Here is a 25011-nt window from a genome sequence, read left to right as displayed (position 1 = left end):
CCTCTGAAAGGAAAAGTCATGCTTTAGTTAGGCAGAAATGTGTGTCCCATTTTCTTCTAGTAGTAGTTTGACTTACTGTTGAAGCTGGGTCCCCATGACAGCTGGGATTGAGAAAAGGCTGATTATCTCACTGAGGCAAAATCTCTTCCTCCTGAGAGCTCAGCTTTGATAGTCCACCCAGTGGTGCAAACACTCTTCCTTCTAGACACAGAAATGGCACAATGTTAGGTCTTCTGCGAGCTCCCAACCCACCCTGCCTCTTTGCATCAAGGCTCAAAGCTTCAGCCTCTTATGTGCTTACAAGGTTAACAATGCTGTTTAAAAAAATATTTCAGGTTTATAATTTTTCTGCATGCCTAATTTAGCCATCAGACTCATCTCCAGATATTTAATATAAAAACATGAATTTATAGAACTTGTATGAATTTATATAGGAATGTAAATTTATAAGGACCCTCTACATGTCTGTTTTATATGTTAAAAGGATTCTTTCCTAAGGAATTCATTCACAAGATTTCCTAAAAACTGTCCATATTCAATTAAAATGTTTTATTTACCTGAATCTTATTTTTTTATTTACCCAATATAAAAGCAGTTATCTCTGATATATGTGTACTTATGTGTGTAATATCCTAGATTAAAGGGATCCAATATATGCTTTTTCCTTTTCAAATTCTTCTCTAGGTATATTTCTGAGTCAGTTTAGAAAACTGTGATGATGGCATTTAGTGGCTCTGTAGATCTTGAAGCAAATTTGTTGATGTCAGTGCTTTCTCTGCCATTAAAAAGTCATCTGATCCATTCCACTACTCCTCCTTCCTCCTCCTGGTTTTTATAAACATGTTCTCTAATCTAGGACAATATGCATAGATGGGGTGGGGAAAATGTTTAATCCCAAGCAGCCTGCCTTTTCCTGTTATGACAGGAGACATTTGAGTGACATTTGTCATTTTAGAGCAGAAATTTTCTCTAAAGGAGGAGCTGGTCCACAGCTGCTCTGGGGAAAATCAATTATACTCCCTTGATTGGAAATGGGCGATTCTCCTCCAGATGTCTGTTGTGCTTGTGGCCTGACCAACCTCCTTGAAGATCTTAAAGCATTTCCAAGAGAAACACAGTTTATGCTACCCAGCATCCCCTCAGACATTTTCTCCAGCAAAGATTAAGTCAGGTAAGAAGTAACTTGGACTTTCAAAATGAGTGTTGCAAACCAGAAGCCAATAGAGTAAATGTCTTCAGAGACATGTTATTGAACTCACATAATGTTTTAAAAATCAGGACATATTTATATACAAATGAAGATTATTGGCTTCTTAGAATAATCAAGCCATATGGCAATATAGGGCCCATTTCTGGCATGTCACCAAGGGGCAGGGGTTGAGTCTCTGTCTTTGTTAAATGAGGTGCACTCTGCTTAGTTCACTACAGGCCCCTGAGTCCTTACCCCTTGGGACCTTTCCACCAGGCCTGTTCACATGACTTGCCTGTCCCATGCAGGAATTTGAATTGATGACTTCTTACTTAAAATATTTCTGGGATCCCTGGGTGGCTCAGCGGTTTGGCGCCTGCCTTTGGCCCAGGGCGTGATCCTGGAGACCAAGGATCGAGTCCCATGTCGGGCTTCCTGCATGGAGCCTGCTTCTCCCTCTGCCTGTGTCTCTGTCTCTCTCTCTCTCTCTCTCTGTCTATTTCTATCATAAATAAATAAATCTTTAAAAAAATATTTCTATCTGATTTTGAAGTATCTATTTCTCATGCTTAAATAATAGATCTGCTCTGTACCCAGTCCACGTAGGTTAGATTGCAAGATCAGCACATAGTGTTAACCCCGCAAAATGTAATCTGTAAATAGCAATACTCTCTTACAATGCTATGTTAAGTTCTTAGTGTGATAAATGTTCTATTATGTACATATTATTTCTCTTCTAAGTCATTTCCTCGTCTTAGACATTAGGATGTTTTGATAGGTCTTAGAGGAGCCGTCAGTATATTGTGAAAACCAATCTTTAGTAAAATTTCACTTAGGTTTTGTTTGGTTGTTTATTCTTTGTTTGTTTATTTACTTCTTTGAATTTTAGATTCTCCTGTAATTTCTGATCTCCAGGCAAGGTAAATGAATGAATGGACTTCTGATATGTTAGTGAGATAAAGGCCCTGTTAGAATTAATCAGAGAATGAGGGACACAGCTGCTCCAGGGAGAGCCAACATTATCAGCAATAAGGGAAGTAAGGGTTCTCTCAGAGTACTAGGTTCCTTTCCTGGAGTAACATGATACCTTCCGCCCCCCCCCCCCTTCCTAATCTCTTATATTTTAACTTTAAAAATGATATTTTTTCTTTTTTGAGCTATAGGACAAAAACAGAAGATTATTTCCACTTTTACATCTAGGAACTAAAACTCACTGTGTTTATTCTAAAACATCTCCTTCAATTCTCCCAAAGTTGGCCAATGTCCACATTTATAGCATGCTTACATTTCTTATAGCTATTACACATCTGATTACTTCCAACATGAAAGAGTTGAGTATCTCCTGTATTTCTGCCATTATACGATAGCCACAGAGAATACAGATATAAACCCAGGATAATGCCAGCCTGTGAAAACTATCACCTCAAACTCTTAGAGTGTTCATCCTGAAATCCATGTAAAGGGGGCAGATGGGTAGATTGGTAATGCATCTGCAACACACTGGTCTAGATGCCACCAAACAGGTATGAACAGGATGCTGCGAGAACTCAAGGGAAGGAATAAGTTATTCTGCTAGAAGCTTCTTGGGGGAAAAGGAACAGAATTTTGAAGGATGACTAACAGTTTTGCCAAGTACATGAAAAAAGATGGGTACTTCAGGTGGAGGAAAGAGCCTATGTGAAAGTCCCAAATCTCGACACACATATAGCCTGTTGAGGAAATGACAGATAAGCTAGTATGGCCGAAGAGAAAAGTAATACTCTCATTTCAGAGGGGCATTTGCTACAACCCATGACAGTTAGAAATGCAGCCTAAATGTGTGGGGTAGTGGAACAGGTAAAGAGGGGCTACTTTCAGGGTATAGGCAGGAGATGAAGCAGCAGTAGGCATCAGCAGTAACCAAAGTTTCCTCTGTGGGAGCACCTCTGCATGCTAACATCATCAGAGGAAAAAACCCAAGAGGCAGCAGGTCTGGGGTCAGCCAGCAGAGTTGGGACACATGAATCTGTTGAATGACCTCTTTGGCTAAATCCCAACGGATGTTCTTCATTTTCCTCTGATATGATTTCTCCCCCTCTTCCCCGAATTTTTTTTCCCTTATTTTCTAAGATACCACTTCATACATTTCTTCTTTCCTGTGCAATCCCTTCTTTTCATGCTTACTGAAGAAAATGAGTGACTGAAGGAGGCCATGTGTCATCGGTCTGCTGTTCCTATTTCTTGTGTAAGTTCTTTCACTCCGGTAATTTCCTATTTCACAACTCCTCAATTGCCACCAATGGACTAACTTCTAACTCCATGCCTCCATCTCTCTCTATGTTCAGACTTTTGTGTAACTGCCTACCGGGCATTTCCACCAGGGTGTGGGCGCCTCAAAGTCAACATCCAAAACTGCACTCACCTCCCTGGACTCTCATAGATGCCTCATCTCAGCATATGACCCTCCATCTACTTGGTTTCCTGGGCTCCTCTCAATTCTAAGTTCTACGGGACCATTTCAGTCTTGGTTAGCACTAGCACGGTGAGTGACCCACACATAGCAGACCCTCAAATATTGGTACAATAAATGAAGGAGGCAGAATGGGCCCTTAACATTTCTGGCTTCTGTCAACCCTCCTGGAAAAAAATGTCATCCTCTACCCTTCTCCCATCCCACTTTTGCCTGAGTTAATCAAATGAGCTTCCATTTGTTTCAAAAAGCCTTCCCTGACTACTACCCCATCTCCCTCCCTGGTCTGTTAAGTTCCATAATTTCCTGCATACAACCTAACCATATCAGATTGCATGGTTTCCATGCATGCTTATTTACCTACTAGCTCCACGAGGGGTAAAGCAGGTATTTTCTTTACATCCTGGTACCTATTTGCTTGATGAAAGGAAGCAAGCAAAAAAAAAAAAACAAAAAAAAAAACAAAAGGAAGGACAGACTGGTAGATATTCCATGGAAAATGTCCAGAACATATATGGAAATGAGTATGGAGCTCAGAAGAGAGCTGTGGCAGAGAGAGATTTGAATTATTCACAATGATACCAATGGAGTGATTGTTCTCACCCTGGAAGCTGTGTGAAGGACAAACTCTCCTAGATCTATAGGGGCTGAGATGGAAGGTAGGCCCCGTAGGCCCCAGTGCAGGGCCAGCACTTTTGATCTTCTGATTTTTTTTTTTTCCAAAAGAAGTAAAAAAAATCCCTATTCTTTAATGAATGAGAAGTCTTCTACATTTAAAATGCAAGTCAAACTAAACATTAGGCCAGATGCAGGCTGTGGCTTGGCAATTTATGCCTTCTGGTATAAAACATTAAGGAATGCTGACTTACAAACTATGAAATTGTGTATATACTGATGATAGGAAGAAAAGAAGGTCACAATTTCAAAGGGGGACAGAAAAGTATCTACAAGAACATACTCATCAGCCTCTAGCTGAGTTAATTTAGGAGACACATATTTGAGGAAAGAGGAAAATTTATAAAAGGGACTATCAGGTAATGAATATTGGATAGGGTCCTCAGTTTGATTTTTGAATAGGAATGAGCTGTGTTTGAAAGAGGTCCAGTATTGAAAAATGAGGGATTTCTTTAATAGTAGTGGAAAATTTTTTAGACTTGTGGTACATTCTCAGCTATACATAGCACTGCAGAAATGAACATCACAAAATTCAAATATGAAAATATGTCCAAGCCAGTGAGCTCTCTACTTACCTCAAGAACTAATTACACAATTTGAGAAACTAATTTTAATTAATAATTGGACTATATTTTAAATTATATTAAAATTAATTTTACACTCTCAGCACTATGTGAACTTATGAACACTGTGTGAACTTATTATGTCATTAAGCCCAGCTATGACCCTACGAAGTGAGTTTTTATTCCCATTTTTCAGACTAAGAAACTAAGGTTCAGAACGGTTCATTTGTTCATTCATTCATTCATTTGACAAATATTTGATTTAATATGGGGGCATACAGTAGTGAACAAAGCAGATAAAATCCTTGCCCTCATGGAGCTTATACTCCTGGTGAAACCAAGTAGAGGTACAGTAAGTAGCCTTCCTTCCAGACTTAGTGCTTTCTTTGAATCCAGGCCTTCTATTAATTCTCAGGTATGAAGGTTCCATCAAGTTTTAAGGAGCCAGCAGGGGGCAGATCTATGACTCAGACTATGAAAGTTCTCAGGACAGCTGAGTAGCCTCTGGCCTACTCTCCAACCACAGAATGTCAGCAGAGACCCCTCTGTAGTTGGGTTTCCTGCTCTGTGACAGTAGAGATAGTATCTGCTCTGTCCATGGAAGGGCTGTGGTGAAAATACAGCAGGAAATAAGATTTTAAGTAGTGACAGTTATTATGAAATCCTATGTATATATTTGTGTAAGTTTGATATATTTTACAAAGAGCTTTCAAGTAAATATAAATATAGTGTAATTTATAATACTATACAAACAGCCAAATATAAATCAACCAATGGTGAATTTGCCAATCTCAGAAAATCTGGAGTACTATTCTGGGTTGTTAACTTTAAGGTTGTTGATTTGAAGAGAAGCATCATTTGGTTGCCCTTAGAAGCATTTAGTTATAGCTGGCAACGGAGAAGCAGAGGCAAAAAGACCCAGACACATGAAGAACTACTGAGAAGAGCTGACTCGAGGGAGGAAATTCTTTGAACAAATATTTGTTAGTTGCCTACCATGTCTGTTTTGTTCATTGCTGTATCCTCAGTGCCTGGGACAAACTTTCTGTTCTGAAAAGGTTTGGATTCTAATAAAGGAGCCAATTAATATATACGTGTGTTTATGGTAGGTAATCAGTGTTACAAAAGGAAGCACTGGTTGGGGGGATGCAAAGGAGGGAGGGAGAGAGTATTACTTAGGAGAATTAAAGTCAGCTGCATCAATGAACACATCGCGCAATCTTAATGGCTTGACCAACAAAGGTTTCTCTTAAAGTCTGATTGGGGTTGGTGACTTAGGATCCTGGGCCCTCTCCATCTTACTTCCGTATTCTCCAATGCAGAAGAAGAAAGGAAGAATAGAGAAACCACAGTGATTGCGAATGAAGTGGAGATGCAGCATGGTGGATCTCAGGGGGAAGAGGATTCCAGACAGAAAACAAAACAAAACAAACAAATAAACAAACAAAATAACATCAAAGACAAAAAACTGAAGCAAGTTCTGATTTCTGGTCTGACATGTAAGAAGCTTGGAAGTTGCTACTCCATTCTAAGGAGAAGTAAAAAGATGAATAAACTGAAAAAATAAAGTCTTCTTAGATCCGTAAGAGAAGTGAGGTCACAGGGCAAACCACCATATCCATTATAGAGAGAGAGATGGTGAATATAGAGAATACAACTTATCAGAGCAGAAACCTCTGTAGGAAATAGTGTTAGAGTAGGAAAACCTGAACTGTAATTGGTGAGTTCCTGGGGGAACTTAGCTCAGAGGTAAAAGCTCCCAGGAGACCCAGTCATTAAAGCATCCCCATACTTTTGCAAATTTTATCTCCTGGATCTCTACCAGGTCTTCACAGTGAACGCTGGAGAAAAATCCTCTAGTGCTTCTGTCAGGGGATGAGGAAAACCATTTTTAAATATGCTAGAGCATTCTGTTCTTGTTAACGTTCTGACCTCAGGAGTAACTCTGAGCCTAACATGCTGGGGCTTTATTAGGGCCCAACAGACCTGGAAGAAAGGGAATAGCCATCTCCAGTCCACTCTAGCCATCCTGTCCCACTTAAGGGAAGGAAAAAACCTAAGAAGCATATGTGAAGTTCACAGTCCTGAGGTGGAGGCTCACTAAAAGACTGCAACCTAATCATCATGATAAAATACTTCCCTTCTCCACTATACCTTACCTCACACAACAAAAGGCCTATTTACAAAAGTTCCTTTTACCTAGCACAACATATCTGGCTATGAAAAAAATATTACAAGGCATACTAAAAGGCAAAAACTAAAAACAAACAAACAAACAAAAAACAACCACAATTAGAAGAGAGCAAGTATCACAACCAGATTCATATATGTCAGGAATGTTGGAATTACTAGATCAGGAATTTAAAAGAACTGTGATTAATATGCTGAGGGCTCTAATGAATAAAGAAGACAATGTGGGTAATGTAAACAGAGAGGTGGAAATTCTAAGAAAGACCCAAAAAGAAATGCTAGAGATCAAAAACGCTGTTACAGAAATGAAGCATGTTTCAATGGACTTGTAGTAAATGAACATAATTGAGGAAAGAATCTCTTTGAGTCTATCTCAATAGACTCAAAAACTGAATAACTGAGGATATCTCAAAAGCTGAAAAGCAAACAGGAAAAACAGACTAAAAGAAAAAAGAAAAAAAAAAGAAAAAAAAAAGATAACCAGGATAGAATATCCAAGAACTTTGGGACAACTACAAAAGATGTAACATACACCTAATGGGAATACCAGAAGAATAGAAAGAAAAGGACAGAAGAATTATTTGAAACAACAAATGAGAATTTCTTCAAATTAATATCAGACACGAATCCATAGATACAGAATGTTTAAAAAACACAAAGCAGGATAAATACCAACCCCCACGCCCCATTCCTAGGCACAGCATTTTTTTAACTACAGAAAATGAAAGAGTAAGAAAAAAATCCTGAAAGAAACCAAAGGAAAAAATATTTTACCCATAGAGAAGCAAAGATAAAAATTATATCATACTTCTCAGAAACCATGCAAGCGAGAGAGTGGAGTCAAATATTTAAAGTGTTGAGAGAAGGGCACCTGGGTGACTCTCAGTCAGTCAGTTAGATAAGCATCTGCCTTCAGCTTAGGTCATGATCCCAGGGTCTTGGGAATGAGCCCCACATCAGGCTCCATGCTCAGTGGGGAGTCTCCTTCTTCCTCTGCCCCTCCCCCTGTTCACCCTCTTTCTCTCTCAAATAAATAAAATATTTTAAAAAAGAGAGAGAAGAAAAGAAAGTATTGAGAGAAAGAACTACCAGTTTAGCATACCTTGAGAAATTAAGACCTTCTTAGACAAACAAAAATGGAAAGAATTTATTACGAGTAGACCTGCTTTGCAAGAAATGTTAGAAGTTCTTCATGGAGAAGGAATATGGTATAGCTTAGAAACTCAGATTTACATAAAGAAACAAAGAATGTTGGAGAAGAAAAAGGTAAAGGAAAATTAAAATCTCTTATTTTTCTTAATTGATCTAACAGATAACTGTTCAAAATAATAATAGCAACATGTATATTTATGCACATATATACACATACATTTATGTATGCTTATATACACATGAAATAGATGATATCAATGATACAAGGGATGGCAGGGATATAGTGTTATTTTGTTGTTATGTGGTGCTCACACCACCCATGAAGCAGTATACTATTATTTGAAAGCAGACTTAGATTAGTTGTAAATGCATACTCCAAGCTCTAGGGCAACTTCTAAAAAATAAGGATAACTGATATGTAAGAGAGGAGAAAAATAGAATCATTAAATGCTCAAACCCAGAAATGGCAGAAAAAGAGTAGAAGACAAAAATAGAAACAAAGAACAAGGGCAATAAATTGAAAGCAGTAACAAATATGGTAGATATTAACCCAATTCTATCAATAATCACTTTGAATGTCAATTGTCTAAATGTACCAGTTAAAAAACAGAGATTGTTGGAATGAATTGAAAAACAAGACGCAACTATATGCTGTTGTCTATAAAAAATCCACTTGAAATATAAGACATATAGATTAAAAAGTAAATGAGTGAAGAAAGATATACCATGCTAATACTAATCAGAAGAAAGCAGGAGTAGCTATATAAATTTCAGACAGAGAAGATTTCAGAATAAGGAAAGTTATCAGGGATAGGGAAAGGCATTACATAATGATAGGTCAATTCTCCAAGAAGACATAATCTTTAAAATGTATACACACACAACACAGTGGCAAAATACATGAGGCAAAAACTGATAGGACTGCAAAGAGAAATAGATGAATCTACTATTATAGTTGGAGATTTCAACAACTCTCTATAAAAAATGGACAGATCCAGCAAGCAGAAAGTCAGTAAGAACATAGTTGAACTCAACAACACCCTCAATTAACTGTATATAATGGACAGATATAGACAGCTTCATCCAACACTTGAGAATAAACATTTTTCTCAAGTTCACAGAGAACACCCATCAAAATTGACCATAGCCTGGGCTATAAAACACTCTTAACAAATTTAAAAGAATAGATAGCATATAATGTCTACTCTTGGACTACAGTGGAACTAAAATAAATCAACAACAGAAAAGTAGCTGGAAAAATCCCTAAATACATGGAGATTAAACAACTTACTTCTAAATAGCACATGGACCAAAGAAGAAATCTCAAAAGAAATATAAAGAAATATTTTTGACTAAATGAAAATGCAAAGACAACATATCAAAATGTGAGATGTGGGGCCAGCCTGGGTGGCTCAGCGGTTTAGTGTCACCTTTGGCCCAGGCCATGATCCTGGAGTCCCGGGATTGAGTCCCACATCAGGCTCCCTGCATGGAGCCTTCTCCCTCTGCCTGTGTCTCTGACTCTGGCTCTCTCTCTCTCTCTCTCTCTGTGTCTCTCATGAATAAATAAATAAAATCTTAAAAAAAATAGTGAGATGTGGGATGCAGTGAGAACAGTAGTCAAAGGAAATGTATAGCCATGGATGAATATATTAGAAAAGCAGAAAAAAATCAATTATCAAAGCTTCCACCTTCAGAAACTAAAAGAGAAGAGCAAGTTAAATACAAAGCAAGCAGAAGAAATAATAAAAAATAGAACACAAATCAATGAAATTGAAAAGAGAAAATCAATAGACTCTATGAAATCAAAAGCTATTTCTTTGAAAGGATCAATAAGTCTCTAGCCAGGCTAAGAAACAAAGAGACAGAACACAAATTACTACTATCAGAAATTAAAAAGATATATAACTACAAATCCCACGGACATTAAAAGAATAATAAATACTATGAACAACTCTATGCCTACAAATGTGATAACCTACTTGAAATAGGCCAATTCCTTAAAAGACACAATGTGGCAAGATTCATACAAGAAGAAATAAACAATCTGAATAGGCCTATATCTATTAAAGTAATTGAATCAACAATGAATAACCTCCCAAAACAAAAAGGACTAGGCCCAGGTGGGTTCACTAGTGAATTCTACCAAAAGAAAGAAATTATATCAATTTCCTACAATCTCTTTCAGAGAACAGAAGCAGAGGCAATACTTCCTAACTCATTCTAGGAGTGATGCTGGCATCACTCTAATACCCAAAATAAACAGACATCACAAGAAAATAAAACTATAGATCAATATCTCTCATGAGCATAAATACAACAAAATATATTATAAATCAAATCCAATAATGCATTAAATAAATTATACACCATGGCCAAGTGGGATTATGTAGGTATGCCAGGCTGGTTCAACAGTGAAAATTAATTAATGTCAACAGGTCAAAGAAGAAAAATCATATGATCATTTCAATAAAGGCAGAAAAATAATTTGATAAAACCCAATACCCATTCATGATAAATCCTTTCAGTAAAGTAAGAATAGAAGGAACTTCCTCAGCTTGATAAAGAATATCTACAAAAAAGACGTTATGCCTAACATTGCACTTAATGGTAAGAAGGAAGCTTGAAGCAGTCTCACTAAGATCAGAAACAAGACAAAGAAGCCCCCCTCGCTAATGCTTTTCAAAATCATATTGGAAGTCTTAGCTAATGGACTGAAGAAGACCACAAAATAAAAAGTATACAGATCAGGAAGAAATAAAACTGTCTTTGTTTGCAGATGACATGATTGGCTATGTAGAAAATCTAAAAGAATCAACTAAACCCCTCTCCCTACCCCTGGAGCTCAAATGTGATTATAACAAGATTGCAGGATGAACAGTTAATATGCAAAAACCAACTGTTTTCCAACATATACCAGCAATGAACAAGTGGAATTGAAAACATGATACCACTTACCTTAGCACCCATTGAAAATGAAATGCTTAAGTATAAATCTGACAAAATATGTACAAGGAGAAATCAAACTTCTGATGAAAGAAATTAAGTAAGTAAAAGGCGAGCTATTCCACATTCTTGGATAGGAAAACTCAAGATGTCAGCTCTTTCCAACTTGATCTGTAGATTAAATATAATCCCCAATCAAAATCCCAGCATTATTTTGTAGATATCAACAAACTGATTATAAAGTTTACATAGAGAGGCAAAAGACCCAGAATAGCTAAGACAGTAGAAGATGAAAGAGGACTGACATGACTCAACTGTAAGTCTTACTCTGCAGTCATCAGACAGTGTGGTACTGGTGAAAGAACAGACAGATGGATCAATGGGACAAAATAGAGAGCCCAGAAATAGATTCACACAAATATAGTCAACTGATCTTTGGCAAAGGAGCAAAGACAGTACAAAGAGGCACAGATAGTCTTTTTGACAAATGGTGTTGGAGCAGCTGGACATCTGCATGGAAAAAGAAATAAACCTAGGCATAGACCTTCCACCTTCCACAAAAATTAACTCAGAATGGATCAGAGACCTCAATATGCAATACAAAACTATAAAACTCCTAGAAGATAACAGGAGAAAATCTAGATGACCTTGGGCATGGCAATGACTTTTTAGACAAAACTCCAAAGGCATTATCCATGATAGAAATAATTGATAAGCTGGACTTCATTAAAATTAAAAACTTCTGCTTTGTGAAAGACAATGCCAAGCGAGTGAGAAGACAAGTCACAGCCTAAGAGCAATATTTGCAAAAGACACACCTGATAAAGGATTCATTTCTAATATACAGAAAAATTCTTAAAACTCAACAATAAGGAAAGCAACCCAATTTAAAAATGGGCCAAAGATCTTAGCAGACTACCTCACTGCAGAAGACATATGGATGGCAAATAAGCGCATGAAAAAAGTGCTCTGTATCATATGCCACCAGGAAATGCAAATTAAAACAACAATGAGATACCACTACACACTTATCATAATGCCCAAAATCTAGAACACTAACAATACCAAATGCTGACAAGGATGTGAAGCAACAGGAATTCTCATTCATTGCTGGTGGTAATGCAAAGTAGTAGTCACTTTGGAAGTTGAAAGTTTCTTACAAAACAAAACATACCCTTACCATACAGTCCAGGAATCCTACTCCTTGGCATTTATCCAAAGGAGTCTAAAACTTATATCCACACAGAAGCCTGCACAGAGATGTTTATAGCAGCCTCATCTATAATTGCCAAAATCTAGAATGTTGTTCAGTTAGGTAAATAATAAAAAAAAAAATAGTGATACATACAACGGAATACTATCAGGGCTAAGAAGAAATGACCTATCAAGCTATCAAGCTATGGAAAGACATGGAGGAAGCTTAAATGCATATTACCAAGTGAAAGAAGTCAATCTAAAAAGGCTACGTACTGTATGATTCCGACTATATGACACCCAGGAAGAGGCATAACAATGGAGCCAGTAGAAAGATCAGTGTTTGCCAGAGGTTAGGAGGGTAGAAGGGATGAATGGGTAGAGCACGGATAAGATTTAGGGCAGCAAAACTACTCTGCGTGATACTACACTGATAGATGCAGATACATGTCATTATACATTTGTCCAAATCCATAGAAGGTACAACACCAAGACTGAATCTTAATGTAAGCTACAGACTTTGAGCAGTAACTATGTGCCACTGTGGGTTTACCAACAGTAACCAATGCACCACTCTGACTGGAGAGGTTGATAGTGGGGAAGGGGCTATATGCGTGAAGAGAGGGCATATGGAAAATCTCTAGTACCTTCTGCTCGGTTTTGCTATGAACCTAAAATTGCTCTAAAAAAAATAAGGTCTATTAAAGAAATCTGAGGCACACAAATGTGCTTGGCTTGTTCCAGGAATAACAAAGAAACTACTGTGGTTTCACTCTAGTGGAAGAAAGGAATTGGAAAGAGAGGCAGGGGCCAGGCCACATAAGACTTCTCCGGCCAAAAGAAGAAGTGTGAAAATATGGGTGTTTAGAGCCGTTTATTGTTCCCTAACGATGTGTTCTTACAAAAATGTAATGAAATAGAAATAGTTGATGGTCATAACGAGTATTACATACCCTAAATCATGCAAAATATGCTTCATTTTCTAGAGAAATCTTTTAAAAATGTATCACTATATCTACTTCCCTGAGCGAACAGTTGTGAATTGTTACACTTGAGCATATTTTTAAAAATATCCAAGACCCTGGGACGCCTGGGTGGCTTAGCGGTTGAGCATCTGCCTTTGGCTCAGGGCATGATCCCAGAGTCCCAGGATTGAGTCCAGCATTGGGGTACCCACAGGGAGCCTGCTTCTTTCTCTGCCTATATCTCTGCCTCTCTCTCTGTGCCTCATGAATAAACACATTTTTAAAAAAATCTTAAAAAAATAAAATATCCAAGATCCTAATGGGCATTTCCAGCCACTCAGGTGCCATGTAGCCAGGCACCACAGAGAGCCTGTCCCTGTTCTTCACCAAGCCTGATGCCTGGCCTTCCTCCAGACTCCCACAAACTGAACAGTTGCTTATGTACTGGTACAGCAAACAACCTCTGACGTCTGGTAGTTCTCAACCACTGTTTCTAAGGAGCAGTCCAGCCAGTCTGTAAAAGCCATCAATCACCTCAAATTCCTGGAATTTTCATACCCGAAATAGATTTTTTTGTCTCTCTGTTTCAAAACCTGAAGCAACTGCAAGTTTCATATTACTTTAACTTTTTATAAAAAAAAATAAAAAAAAATTAAAAAATGAACTTTTTAACCTAAAAAGGTAACTACCAGATGAATAGTAAGGGTGAAATTCAATGTATTTATTCTCAGTATTCTGGGTTAGCTTCTCCTAGTTAATAAGTAAAATCAATGGTATTCTAGATGTTTCATACACGTTGACTTCATGTTTCCGACCACATAAATTGTTGACATTGAAATTCAGTGACCTCTGGTTGCTTACTGTAAAGAGGATCCTAACCCAGAATTTTCAGCTAAAAATGTTGTAATTCAGAATTTGCTTACAGGATTGAATTAAGATTTTTGCACCAGGGATAAACACTGTGGGAGTAATTCTGGTATACGAGGTTGGTGGTTTTGGGCAAGATGCTTAGAATACCACAGCCCTTCCTTACAATAATTGTAAACTCTTCTGGCCTGTTTCCCAGATTTGCTGGAGAAGGGTCAGAGGACAGGCTGAAATTAATGACATATGAATCGTGAATCCTAATTAGAGGTGTCTTCAAAGGAATAATTAGGCTAGGCGTAATAATTATGGGAAGAAAAAGCTTGGGGCGAATGACACACTGAAGGAGAGGAAGATGTGAAACAAGGCAGCTTTGGAGATTGGAGTTCCTATTTCAGGAAGTGATTTCTAAACTGTACTTATCTTAAAGATGACATAAATAGAGCGAGACAAAGATGGGTGGAGAGAGATGATCACTGATCTCAGATCAGGAGTCGGGCTGTGCGCACGGGGGTCCTTTCTGGTGCATCTGGCCTGGGACTGTGATGTTTTAGGATGAAGGAGGACAGGGATTTTGCTTTCCCAAATGACAGCGCAGCAAACACCTGGAACTGTGCTCCCCATGTACGGTAGTTGCCGTGTAAGACTCTGTTTCATTTTTCTCATCGGCAAAGTAAGGATTACATGATTATAAAATCCCCATCACAACCGCAGGAGGGAGGTGCACTAAGTGACTTGCTCAAGGTCACGAGCTCGGCGGTGTCAGCAAGCACATCGGAGGCGCGTCGTCTGGGAGGTTGAGCCTCTGCCTTCGGCCCAGGCCGTGCCCCCGGGTCCCGGGATCGAGTCCCCCATCGGGCTCCCTGCACGGAGCCTGCTTCTCCCCCTGCCCAGGACTCTGCCCCCCTCTCCCTGTGTCTCTCATGAATAATCATAATAATAAAAAGCAGATTGGGACGGAGCAGCCTGCCTCGGAGCGTAAGCTGTCATCCACCACGCCACCTGGGGGTCTCAGGGGGAGGAGGGACACGTGCGAAGGGCCAGCGCTCCAGGTGTGGACCAGCTTCGTGGTGAACCCTCCTGCACCGACGCCCCTCTTCAAGAGCACCCTCTCCGCCGCCCTCGGCATCTTACTCTGCCGAACCCGACACCCTCCTTCCGTGGCTCCTGTGCTCCTCCTGCCCTCCTCGCCCGCAGAGAAAGGGAGCGGCCAGCGCCGGGCCCGGGCATCCTGCTTCTCTCCCGAGCGGGAGCGGAGCGCCGCGGCGGAGTCCCAGGTGCGAGGCCAAGTCATGCTGGGAGCGCTCGCGCAGCGGGCGGGGAGGCAAGCTCGTCGGGAAGGCGAATATTGATGTCCTTTCGCGACTGCTCCTTCTTCTTCTTCTTCTTCTTTTTTTTTTTTTTTTTTTTTTTAATTTTTGTTAAGCTGAGAGCCACACACAGCTCACGGCTTTCCGAGGGGGGGCAGCCCTGCCGCCGAGCGGCGTCACCGCGCGGCCCCCGCCTGCAGGGGGCAGTGGCGGCCGCCGAGCGCGCCCCGCCGGCGGGCGCGGCGGCTCGGCCATCGCTTGCTCTGGCCTGGCGCGCGGCGCTCGGCCGTGGATTTAGCGCCGCTGGGGACGTGGGAGGCGGCGGGCCCGGGCCCCGCCCCCGCCCGCCCCGCCCCGCCCCGCCCCGCCCCGCCCCCGCCCGGCGGCGGCCCAGCGCGGCAGTCAGTCGGCGCTGCGAGCCGAGCGGCGCGGAGGGCGCGACCGGCGGGGCCGGGGCGCGGGACCGCGCGACCGCGCGCTGTCCTCGGGGCTCGGCTGCGCGCGCGCCGGGCGGGGCTCGGGCCACCCCGCGGGCCCCTCGGGCGGGCCCCGGGGCTCGCGGCGCGGGGAGTCGGGGGCCGCCGGCCGCGGCGCGGGGACCATGGCGCTGCGCGCGCGGGCGCTGTACGACTTCAGGTCGGAGAACCCGGGCGAGATCTCGCTGCGGGAGCACGAGGTGCTGAGCCTGTGCAGCGAGCAGGACATCGAGGGCTGGCTCGAGGGGGTCAACAGCCGCGGCGACCGCGGCCTCTTCCCGGCCTCGTACGTGCAGGTGATCCGCGCCCCCGAGCCCGGCCCCGGCCCCGGCCCCGGCCCCGGCCCCGGCCCCGCGGGCGACGGCGGCCCCGGGGCCCCGGCTCGCTACGCCAACGTCCCGCCCGGCGGCTTCGAGCCCCTGCCCCTGCCCCTGCCCCTGCCCCTGCCCGCCGCGCCGCCCGCCTCCGCCTTCCAGCCGCCGGCCGCGGGCTTCCCGTACGGCGGGGGCGCCCTGCAGCCGCCTCCCCAGCAGCCCTACGGCGGCGGCTACCAGGCCAGCCAGGGCAGCGACGACGACTGGGACGACGAGTGGGACGACAGCTCCACCGTGGCGGACGAGCCGGGCGCGCTGGGCGGCGGCGCCTACCCGGACCTCGACGGCTCGTCGGCCCCCGGCGCGGCCGGCCGCTACCGCCTGTCCACGCGCTCCGACCTGTCGCTGGGCGCCCGCGGCGGCGCCGCCCCGCAGCACCCGCCGTCGGGCGCCAAGAGCTCGGCCACCGTGAGCCGCAACCTCAACCGCTTCTCCACCTTCGTCAAGTCGGGCGGCGAGGCCTTCGTGCTGGGCGAAGCGTCGGGCTTCGTGAAGGACGGGGACAAGCTGTGCGTGGTGCTGGGGCCCTACGGGCCCGAGTGGCAGGAGAACCCGTACCCCTTCCAGTGCACCATCGACGACCCGACCAAGCAGACCAAGTTCAAGGGCATGAAGAGCTACATCTCCTACAAGCTGGTGCCCACGCACACGCAGGTGCCGGTGCACCGGCGCTACAAGCACTTCGACTGGCTGTACGCGCGCCTGGCCGAGAAGTTCCCCGTCATCTCGGTGCCCCACCTGCCCGAGAAGCAGGCCACCGGCCGCTTCGAGGAGGACTTCATCTCCAAGCGCAGGAAGGGGCTCATCTGGTGGATGAACCACATGGCCAGCCACCCGGTGCTGGCGCAGTGCGACGTCTTCCAGCACTTCCTGACCTGCCCCAGCAGCACGGACGAGAAGGCCTGGAAGCAGGGCAAGAGGAAGGCCGAGAAAGACGAGATGGTGGGCGCCAACTTCTTCCTGACCCTGAGCACGCCCCCCGCCGCGGCCCTGGACCTGCAGGAAGTGGAGAGCAAGATCGACGGCTTCAAGTGCTTCACCAAGAAGATGGACGACAGCGCGCTGCAGCTCAACCACACGGCCAACGAGTTCGCGCGCAAGCAGGTGACGGGCTTCAAGAAGGAGTACCAGAAGGTGGGCCAGTCCTTCCGCGGCCTCAGCCAGGCCTTCGAGCTGGACCAGCAGGCCTTCTCGGCCGGCCTCAACCAGGCCATCGCCTTCACCGGAGATGCCTACGACGCCATCGGCGAGCTCTTTGCCGAGCAGCCCAGGCAGGACCTGGACCCCGTCATGGACCTGTTAGCGCTCTACCAGGGGCACCTGGCCAACTTCCCTGACATCATTCACGTTCAGAAAGGTAAAAAGCCCGGCAGATGGTGATGGATCTGGAATGTGTTGTTGAGGCTGGAGGGGATGATTTGGACGGAAGTACCGTCGTCTGTTTCAGACCTAGGGAGTGACCTACAGGTTGGGAACCAAGCCGGGATGTGGACAGCTGGCCTGGGTTTTGTGTTTTGTTTTTTTTTTTTTTTTGTTTTTTTTTTTTTTTGTTTTCTTTCCCGAGCGCTTGATCGATTGTGGGCAGGTAGCTGCCTCCCTAAAGTATTTTCAGACAGGGAGCGGGTACTTGCTCTTCAGGGAGAGTTCTGAGAGTACTTCTTAGGACAGTGCTATCATTTTAGAGTTTGAATAGTCGGGTAATGAGCTTCTGGGATCTGTAATCTTGGGCCTAGGGTAGAATTAGAAGAGGACCCAAACCGAGTCAGGCATCCATTTGAACACTGCGGGGTCCCTTAGTGATGGGTTTCAGGAAGCATGGAAATAATGGGGAAGGATGGATGTATATCTGCAAGTAGAGGTAAGTCCCACGTCTCCCTTACACATGTCTCAATTCCTGGCTCGGAAGAGGAATTAGAACCAGTTCTCTGAGGTTCTAGCAATTTAAGAACGCCCCGCATAGGCTTCTTGCTTGTAACCTTTGAAGAATGAGGTAAAAGGCTCACTCTGATTTCAGGAAGTTTTAAGAAAATTAAGCCTCTTTCAGCTCAGTCATTTTGAGTTCGGGGTCTATTAACTGAATTTAAAGAGTATTATTTAGGAAAATGATGTAGGGAAACTACAAAGAATGCACAGGATCTGAATATCACGTCTGAGGGCAGTGCTTCTGGCATTCCGGTGAATTAGCTGCCCAGCTGTCAAAGCTTGTCTCATCATTAGGTGTTAGTATCCCTAACTTTTCTTAAAGCACAAAAATTTGCAGGTCCCCCCTTCCCCCCCCCCCCCCCCCCCCCGCCTTGGAAAATAAATTAGAACGGTAAAGCCTGGAGTGAGAGAATCCGGACATGTCTGAGTTAGGGAGGTGGTGGTGCCTGTGAACAACGTCTCCTGTTCAGTGTGGGGAGGAGGGAGGCAATGTGGAGGGAGTTACCTAATCTAACTTCCTATTATAGTGGAAACCTCTTGGGCTCTTGAGGTTTGGCCTTCAGTAAGAAGGTGCTCACTGCCTTTCCAGGTGGGCCTGTCCAATTATGAACAACCCTGATGTCTGACATACTCTTCCTTGCGTTGAACTAAAATTTGCCTGTCTCGATTGTTTTTCTCTTCCCTGATACCACACAGAGTAAGTCTATTCCTTGTCCACATGTTAGCCCTTCACACTTTAGGAGACAGCTGTCTTGCTTCCTTACCTTCCCTCTGCTGCGCTCCTCCCCTGTCCAGGTGTGTGACTAGTCTTTCTCACTCACCGGGGGGGGGGGGGGGGGGGGGGTCTTTCCAAATCCTGCTGGCCCTACTAAAATGCAGTATCTTGAAGCACCTACGGTACTCATTTTGGTAGAGAAAAGTAACTCTTGGCAATTTACATTTTGTCAAATGGAGTCTGAGATTGAATTAGCTATTTGAGCAACCATATTGAACCTGCATCTACATTCCTTAGGCCTTTTTGTGGAAAAATTGCTGCAACTCCTTGACTTTTTGGCTGGTGGGACTGACTCTGAGTCTTTATGCAAGATCTTGTATTTAAATACCATTGTTTTATAGCAACCTGGACCCATGCTGCTTTTTTTACATATTTTTTGAGTTTATGCAAATTGTTGGTGAATAGTTGAAAGGGTGGAGACAGGTACAGACATCTGCAGGCAGACCCAGGTGACTGGCTGCTACAGGGTGGCAGCAGTTCATTCACTGACTTTACTGTTACTCTGATCACACACAGCCTTGTCAAGTGTCCTGCTGTCGAAACTGTTTATTAGAAAAGGTATGATCTTTGTTCTAAGGTCTATTTTGAGTTTACAGCAGTAGTTTTTGTAGTTTATTAAACTGTGTAGTTTTTTTTTTTTTTTTAAATCCTAGAACTAAAATTGTATTCTATTTCTTGGGATTTGAAAAACTTCATTAAAACCAGTACCATTGGGCACCTGAGTGACTCAGTGGTTGAGTGCCTGCCTTCGGCTCAGGTCATGATCCCGGAGTTCTGGGATCGAGTCCCACATTGGGCTCTCTGCAGGAAGCCTGTTTCTCCCTTGCCTGTGTCTCTGCCTCTCTCTCTCTCTCTCTCTCTCTCTGTGTGTGTCTCTCATGAATAAATAAATAAAATCTTAAAAAAAAAAAACAGTACCATTTTACGTTGTTTAGACAGATTGAAGGGCACTAAACAATCTTTAAGAAGTTCAGAAAGAAAATCAGTTGATACTGAGTATAGTTTGTTTCTGCTGTAACCTTGGTGTATAATGTACAGGGAGTGTGTGTCCCTAGATGACACGTCTTTAGAAAGTACTGCCACTTAAAGCTGTAGTGTACAATGCATAAGACTAAAAGCATTTGCTTACTGCCAGTTTTTATCAAGGATGCTAATGTTGGCGATTTTTAGGAATACAGATGAGACAAATATAAGTTATGCTAAAGCTTTTTAAATCTGTTCTGGATCTTCAGAATGTGTGGTTGCAAAAAGCAGCTTCCCCCCCCCCCCCCCCCCAGCCCGCCCCAACTTAACTACACAGTTGCTATTGGAATGAATCTTTTTTAGTCTGAGCACTTGGGGATTTTGTTGACAGGTTGTTTTTTTCTCTCAGGTCTCAAACTGTAATCACATCAAAGATTTTACTGTGACTTTTGAGAGGACAACAAAAAGAAGAAAAAAAATGATAACCATCTTTAAGCACCCTAAACTATCTTTTGTTTAAGTACTTGGTTCAGAGTTTATATTTCAACTTAGAAATGTCAAAATTCAAAATAATTTCTACCCTTAAGTTCTCATTGTTGACAGGAAGAGAAAAGCAGTTTCAGTACTTCCACATTTTACATGTTCTAATCATATGTTAGGTCCACATTCAGATGAGAAAGAAATGATTAGAAAGTGCTTTTTAATTACTAACACAGTTAAGGGGAGGTAATTAAGTATGTGTGTGTGTGTCCCTCTCCCCTTAATTCCCAGGGGAAAGGACAGGACCATTATTAGTCTCTGAGCTTTTTTCTTATCCAGGAGACTGCTGTGGTCAGCTTTCCTAGCGTTCTAAACCTGTGCTGTTGAGTGCTGTATCTGTGAGACACATATGACTAAATTTAATTAAAATAAAATAATTCGGTTCCTTGATCACACTAGCTGTATTTCATGTGCTTTGTAGCCAGTGGCTACCACGTTGGACGACGGATACAGAACAGACCCTCTCATCACTGAAGGTTCTCTTGGACCACGGTGTGCTGCCATGGTTTAACTGTCCATGCTTGCAGAGTTCTCCAGCAGTTGATAACCTTTGCACAGACTCTCAAGGTGGTTTTCTTTTCACTTGGTCATCTCATGGCACCCCCTCCTTTCCACACAGGCTTAAGTAATACAGACTGGCAGGGGCAGCGGCCCTGCCAGCCCTCTCTCTGCAGAACTTCCCAGGCACTCACCCAGTGAGTAATATTCTGTGGTGTGAGGATGCTCATCTGCTTTGCATCCCGCCTTCATTGTTCATTCAGAAAAGACAACTGGTTTCAGAATGGACCTCTGAGACTGAGGAAACCAGCTCCAGAACGAGGGTGGGAAACTCAAATACTCTTAAGTGTGGTCGACCGGCATTTTTCTGACTATACTTAGTACTAAAACCATTGTTTAAACTTAATAATGGTTTTAGCGTAAGTACTTTCTGTAGAAGCAAGGAAAGCCAGCCATATGGTTTCCTTAGCTAAAAGAGAATTCTAGAATTCGAATTTTTTCGACTCCTGGAGTCTTAGATGAATAGAGCTATTTTGGTTAATGGAGTCCAGTGTAGGAAGAAGGCAGTCTGCTGTAGTCCAAAGTATAGGAGGTGGGAATTCAGAAGGTGTTTGAATTTTATTCATACTTCGCTCTGTCTTAACAGGATTCTCTTAAATTCTTTGTTCATAGGCGGCTCATTGATTCCTGACTAGTCACATGTCTGTCACTGCTGAGCTTTGTAATGCTGTGGTCTGATTTTCTTTCTTTTTTTTTTTTTTTTGGAATGGTTGCATTTTATCTCCTCCCATTTATCATCCCTGCCTGTAGTATGCCTTAAGAATGCTGATGTTGGTCAGCTTGGGGTACATAGAATCTGTTTCACTATCAGTTTCTTAGTTTATTTGGGTCTGTTTCCAAAGATATGATTAATCTCTAATATTTAATAAAGCTTAATCTGTATGGCAGTGAGTTGTTGTGGTTTAAAAGCTTTAGGCTTATCTTCTGGGGAAACAGTGAAAGGGAAGGACTGTAAATGTTGGTTTCATCTTTATTTAGGAATGAGGACTAGATAGCAGGAGGGAGTCACTTAAGGAAATTTCTTTATTTTTGAGAAAAGGTATAGGTCATGTAGAAGTGATTTGTGGATAAAATATAGTGTGGCTCTGTGAAGCAGGATGACAGAACTAGATAAACAGGCAGCCCTGTTTTCTGTACTCTTCAATATGCAGGGTTTCCACATTGCCCTCGGTAGATGTTCCAGATGGAGCCTTCTTTTCAACAAAACATAGCCCCGGGACCTCAGGGATGGTACACCAGTCGTGGGCCTGTCAGTTCTGCGGGGTAGAGTTTCACCATTGTGCGTCCTTTCACCATGGGTAGGGTCCGTCTTATATCCCTCAGACATTAATTAAAGATAGCCAGAGTCCTGGCAGGGCAGCCACGGTAAATGCTGGGCCACAGTTAGCCCTTCCCTGTCTGCTCCCCATTCTGTGGCTAAAAATAGACCTGAGAGGGTGGTGCCAGGAATACAGAGAAAAGGTCTAATAAGCGGGCTGTTTACAAACTCATATTTATTTTGAAACTTCTGGTCTAGAATTGAGGTCATTCATTTTTTGTTTTGTTTGTTTTGTTTTAGCTCCATCTTAATTGAACACATTTCTCCTCTCCCCTGCATCCGACTCCAGCTGTTTTTTAAGGAGGCTTCAATTCTAGCCATAACCTTTGTCCCTATCTGTATTTTCTTAATAAAAATGAGGTTACCTTTGTTGGTTTTGAAGTAGATGACTGAGTTCTTTGGTTACAGTGTCAGTGTGACCGGCCACAGTCAGTCTTGGCCGTGAAGCTCAGTGGGGATACTGCTCAAAGCATCCTGCCTTTGGTTTCCCAGACTTCTTTTTTCAGCCATGAATCCTTGAAATCACACTGGGGAATCCTGGCCTGTTAGGCTGCTCACAACAGAATCAAAAGGAGGCTGGTACCTGCGCCCCCATTCATGTTCTTCAGATAAGTCTTGGCTTATTTGGACTCCCCTTCTTATTGGGAAATGTCCTCTGCACACATTTCTGTTTGGTCATCTCAGGATTTCCAAACAGTAAGGCAAAAACCCAAACAATGAAGAAATTCTGTGAGAAGGTGTCAATTCCCTTATAAACATGACAGTTCCTTTAAGAAATGTTCTTTTTCCTCAGGCTGAATAAAAATTTATTGCTGTGTTGTCTCAAAGTATTTTAAAATCAAAGTTTAATATGAAGATTGATTTAATTTGCCATCTATTTGTGAAATTTTGTGATACCACAAGTTAAATGATTATCACAAATAAAATGGCACAGTAAGCTTAGCTCTTGTTTAGAGCACTGTATTCAGAGGACCTGTACCATTTGTCACCCTTCACTTACAGAGCACAGGCTAGATTCATGTCTGGAGGAGGGATGGGCAGGACTCTGATCCTCACTGAGTTCTTTGACTGCTGGCAGAGAAGCCCTGTGCCAGGTTGCTGAGAGCCGTCCCCAGGCTACGCAGAGGAGATAGGGCTGGCTGAGTCTGACAAGGGAGCTTAGTTAACCCTACAAACAAAGGCGGGTGGTTCATGATAAGCCAAGAGCTCCATCCTCAGAATCTCTTCACTGTGGGCCAGTGTGGAATCTGGGAACCACTGTGTGGGTGTGAGGGGAGCTTTGGACAAGTTCTTTTAATCTCTGTAAGTCTGTTTTCTCGTTGGTAAAGTAGGAATGCTTCCTCATAAGGTTATCATGAGGATTAATGTTACTGGTCTCAGTAGTTACTCACTAAATGCTTAATTTTCAAAAGTAGAAAGGTACTTTTAAAATAAGCACTCTTCTTTAAAAGATAATTGTAGTAATCTTATCCTCTGTCTTGGTAGCCTACTGCCACCAGAATTACAGGCAAAAGTATAAAAACCCAGTAAGTCACTGGTATAGCAGTTAAATATTGTATTTTAACATGGCTGGCCTGTACTGCACACCAAAAGAATGTTAACAGAAATAAATGCCAGTGTTATGTAGAGTCATTGGTATGCTGTTCACATTAAAGGGTTTGTGTAAATTGTCTCCTGTCAGTTAGCTACTCCCTTCCTCTAAATTCTTTGTATTCTTACACAAATCACTTTGTTTCTGAGCTTCATTTCCCTCATCTGTAAATAAGAGACTCAGGACCTCCTAGATATCGTTTGTTGATTGACCTTTTTTTTTTTTTTTAAATAGCAACATCCATCATTGAAAATAAAATACTTAGGAAAGTATAGGATGAACATTTAGACCTTGTTTCAGGCTAGTTTCAATAGCATTCTATTAGCTTATGTGATTTTGTAATCTGAGAGCATGAAAATCCTTTATCAGTTGATGTTGATAGCTGGCAAGTTGATGTGCATTTATGAACTTTTGGTTCAGATCAAACGTACATTGAGGGCTTACCCTACCAGGTGCTGTGAGCATTAAAGTGATGACTACCTGGCCTCCTGCCTGATGGTGAGAGCTCCCAGATATTTGGAAGCTGAGGTGTGGCGGCCAGCTGGAGAAATTCTCTCTGGCGATGTCGTTAGTAGAGCCACCAAAAGAGAGAAATTGTGATGGATTTTCCCTCCTACAAAGTGTACTTCTCTTTGAATTCTAAGTAATATCTTCTCTTCAAAAGTAGAAACAGCCTTGTGTTGTTGATTTTGTAGTTGTCGCTTAATTAAACTTTAGTGTGAATGAGTGTTACTTGTCATTTTTACTCCCTTTTTTAGAATTTTTTATCTTTCACTTACGTAAATGGATTTTATTCTTCTGATGAAGACGTTTTATGTATTATTTGGCAGGTAGGGAGACGGCAGTTAGGGAGGGGAGCCAAGATCATTAGATTTATTCAAAGGATCCTCTGAGAGATAAATCTGATTTTATTCAACAAATATGTGAGTGCCCATCATAGATCGGGTTGTATCAGTGGTCAAAACAAAGATCATCACCCTTGTGGATCTTACATTC

The 25011-nt window shown here is 42.7% G+C and overlaps 2 protein-coding genes and 1 long non-coding RNA gene across 12 annotated transcripts in view; 2 read left to right on the top strand and 1 right to left on the bottom strand.

Moving 5' to 3' along the window:
• Positions 1-6352, top strand: part of HSPB3 (heat shock protein family B (small) member 3) — a 135793-nt gene extending 129441 nt beyond the window's left edge. The window contains exons 12-16 of one of the 5 annotated variants that reach the window (XR_012030122.1): positions 1051-1171; positions 2079-2109; positions 3299-3413; positions 3514-3710; positions 6199-6352. The gene's annotated coding sequence lies outside the window, so the exon portion shown is untranslated. Of the gene's footprint in view, positions 1-1050; positions 1172-2078; positions 2110-3298; positions 3414-3513; positions 3711-5708; positions 5966-6198 lie in introns of those variants that run through there. The other 4 variants (XR_012030124.1, XR_012030121.1, XR_012030126.1 and 1 more) reach the window with 4 other exon arrangements.
• The window catches only part of LOC140632526 (uncharacterized), a 37631-nt gene extending 22012 nt beyond the window's left edge, over positions 1-15619 (bottom strand). Inside the window, exons 1-2 of the long non-coding RNA XR_012030131.1 lie at positions 14793-15619; positions 77-201 (exon numbers count right to left, since the gene is read on the bottom strand). This is a non-coding gene — a long non-coding RNA (uncharacterized lncRNA). The remainder of the gene's footprint in view (positions 1-76; positions 202-14792) is intronic.
• Positions 15620-16054: 435 nt separating this feature from the next.
• SNX18 (sorting nexin 18) overlaps positions 16055-25011 on the top strand; it is a 149634-nt gene continuing 140677 nt past the window's right edge. For 4 of the 6 annotated variants that reach the window (XR_012030115.1, XM_072824622.1, XM_072824621.1 and 1 more), the window contains exon 1: positions 16056-17704. Coding sequence is in view for 4 of the 6 variants with exons in the window: in XM_072824622.1 (XP_072680723.1) it covers positions 16099-17704 (1606 nt within the window). In the remaining 2 variants the exon portion in view is untranslated. Of the gene's footprint in view, positions 17705-25011 lie in introns of all 6 variants that reach the window. The other 2 variants (XR_012030114.1, XM_072824619.1) reach the window with 2 other exon arrangements.

This window comes from Canis lupus, chromosome 4 (genome assembly GCF_048164855.1).
Source record: "Canis lupus baileyi chromosome 4, mCanLup2.hap1, whole genome shotgun sequence".
In the NCBI taxonomy this organism is placed as follows: domain Eukaryota; kingdom Metazoa; phylum Chordata; class Mammalia; order Carnivora; family Canidae; genus Canis; species Canis lupus.
This window is presented reverse-complemented; position numbering and strand designations above follow the sequence as displayed.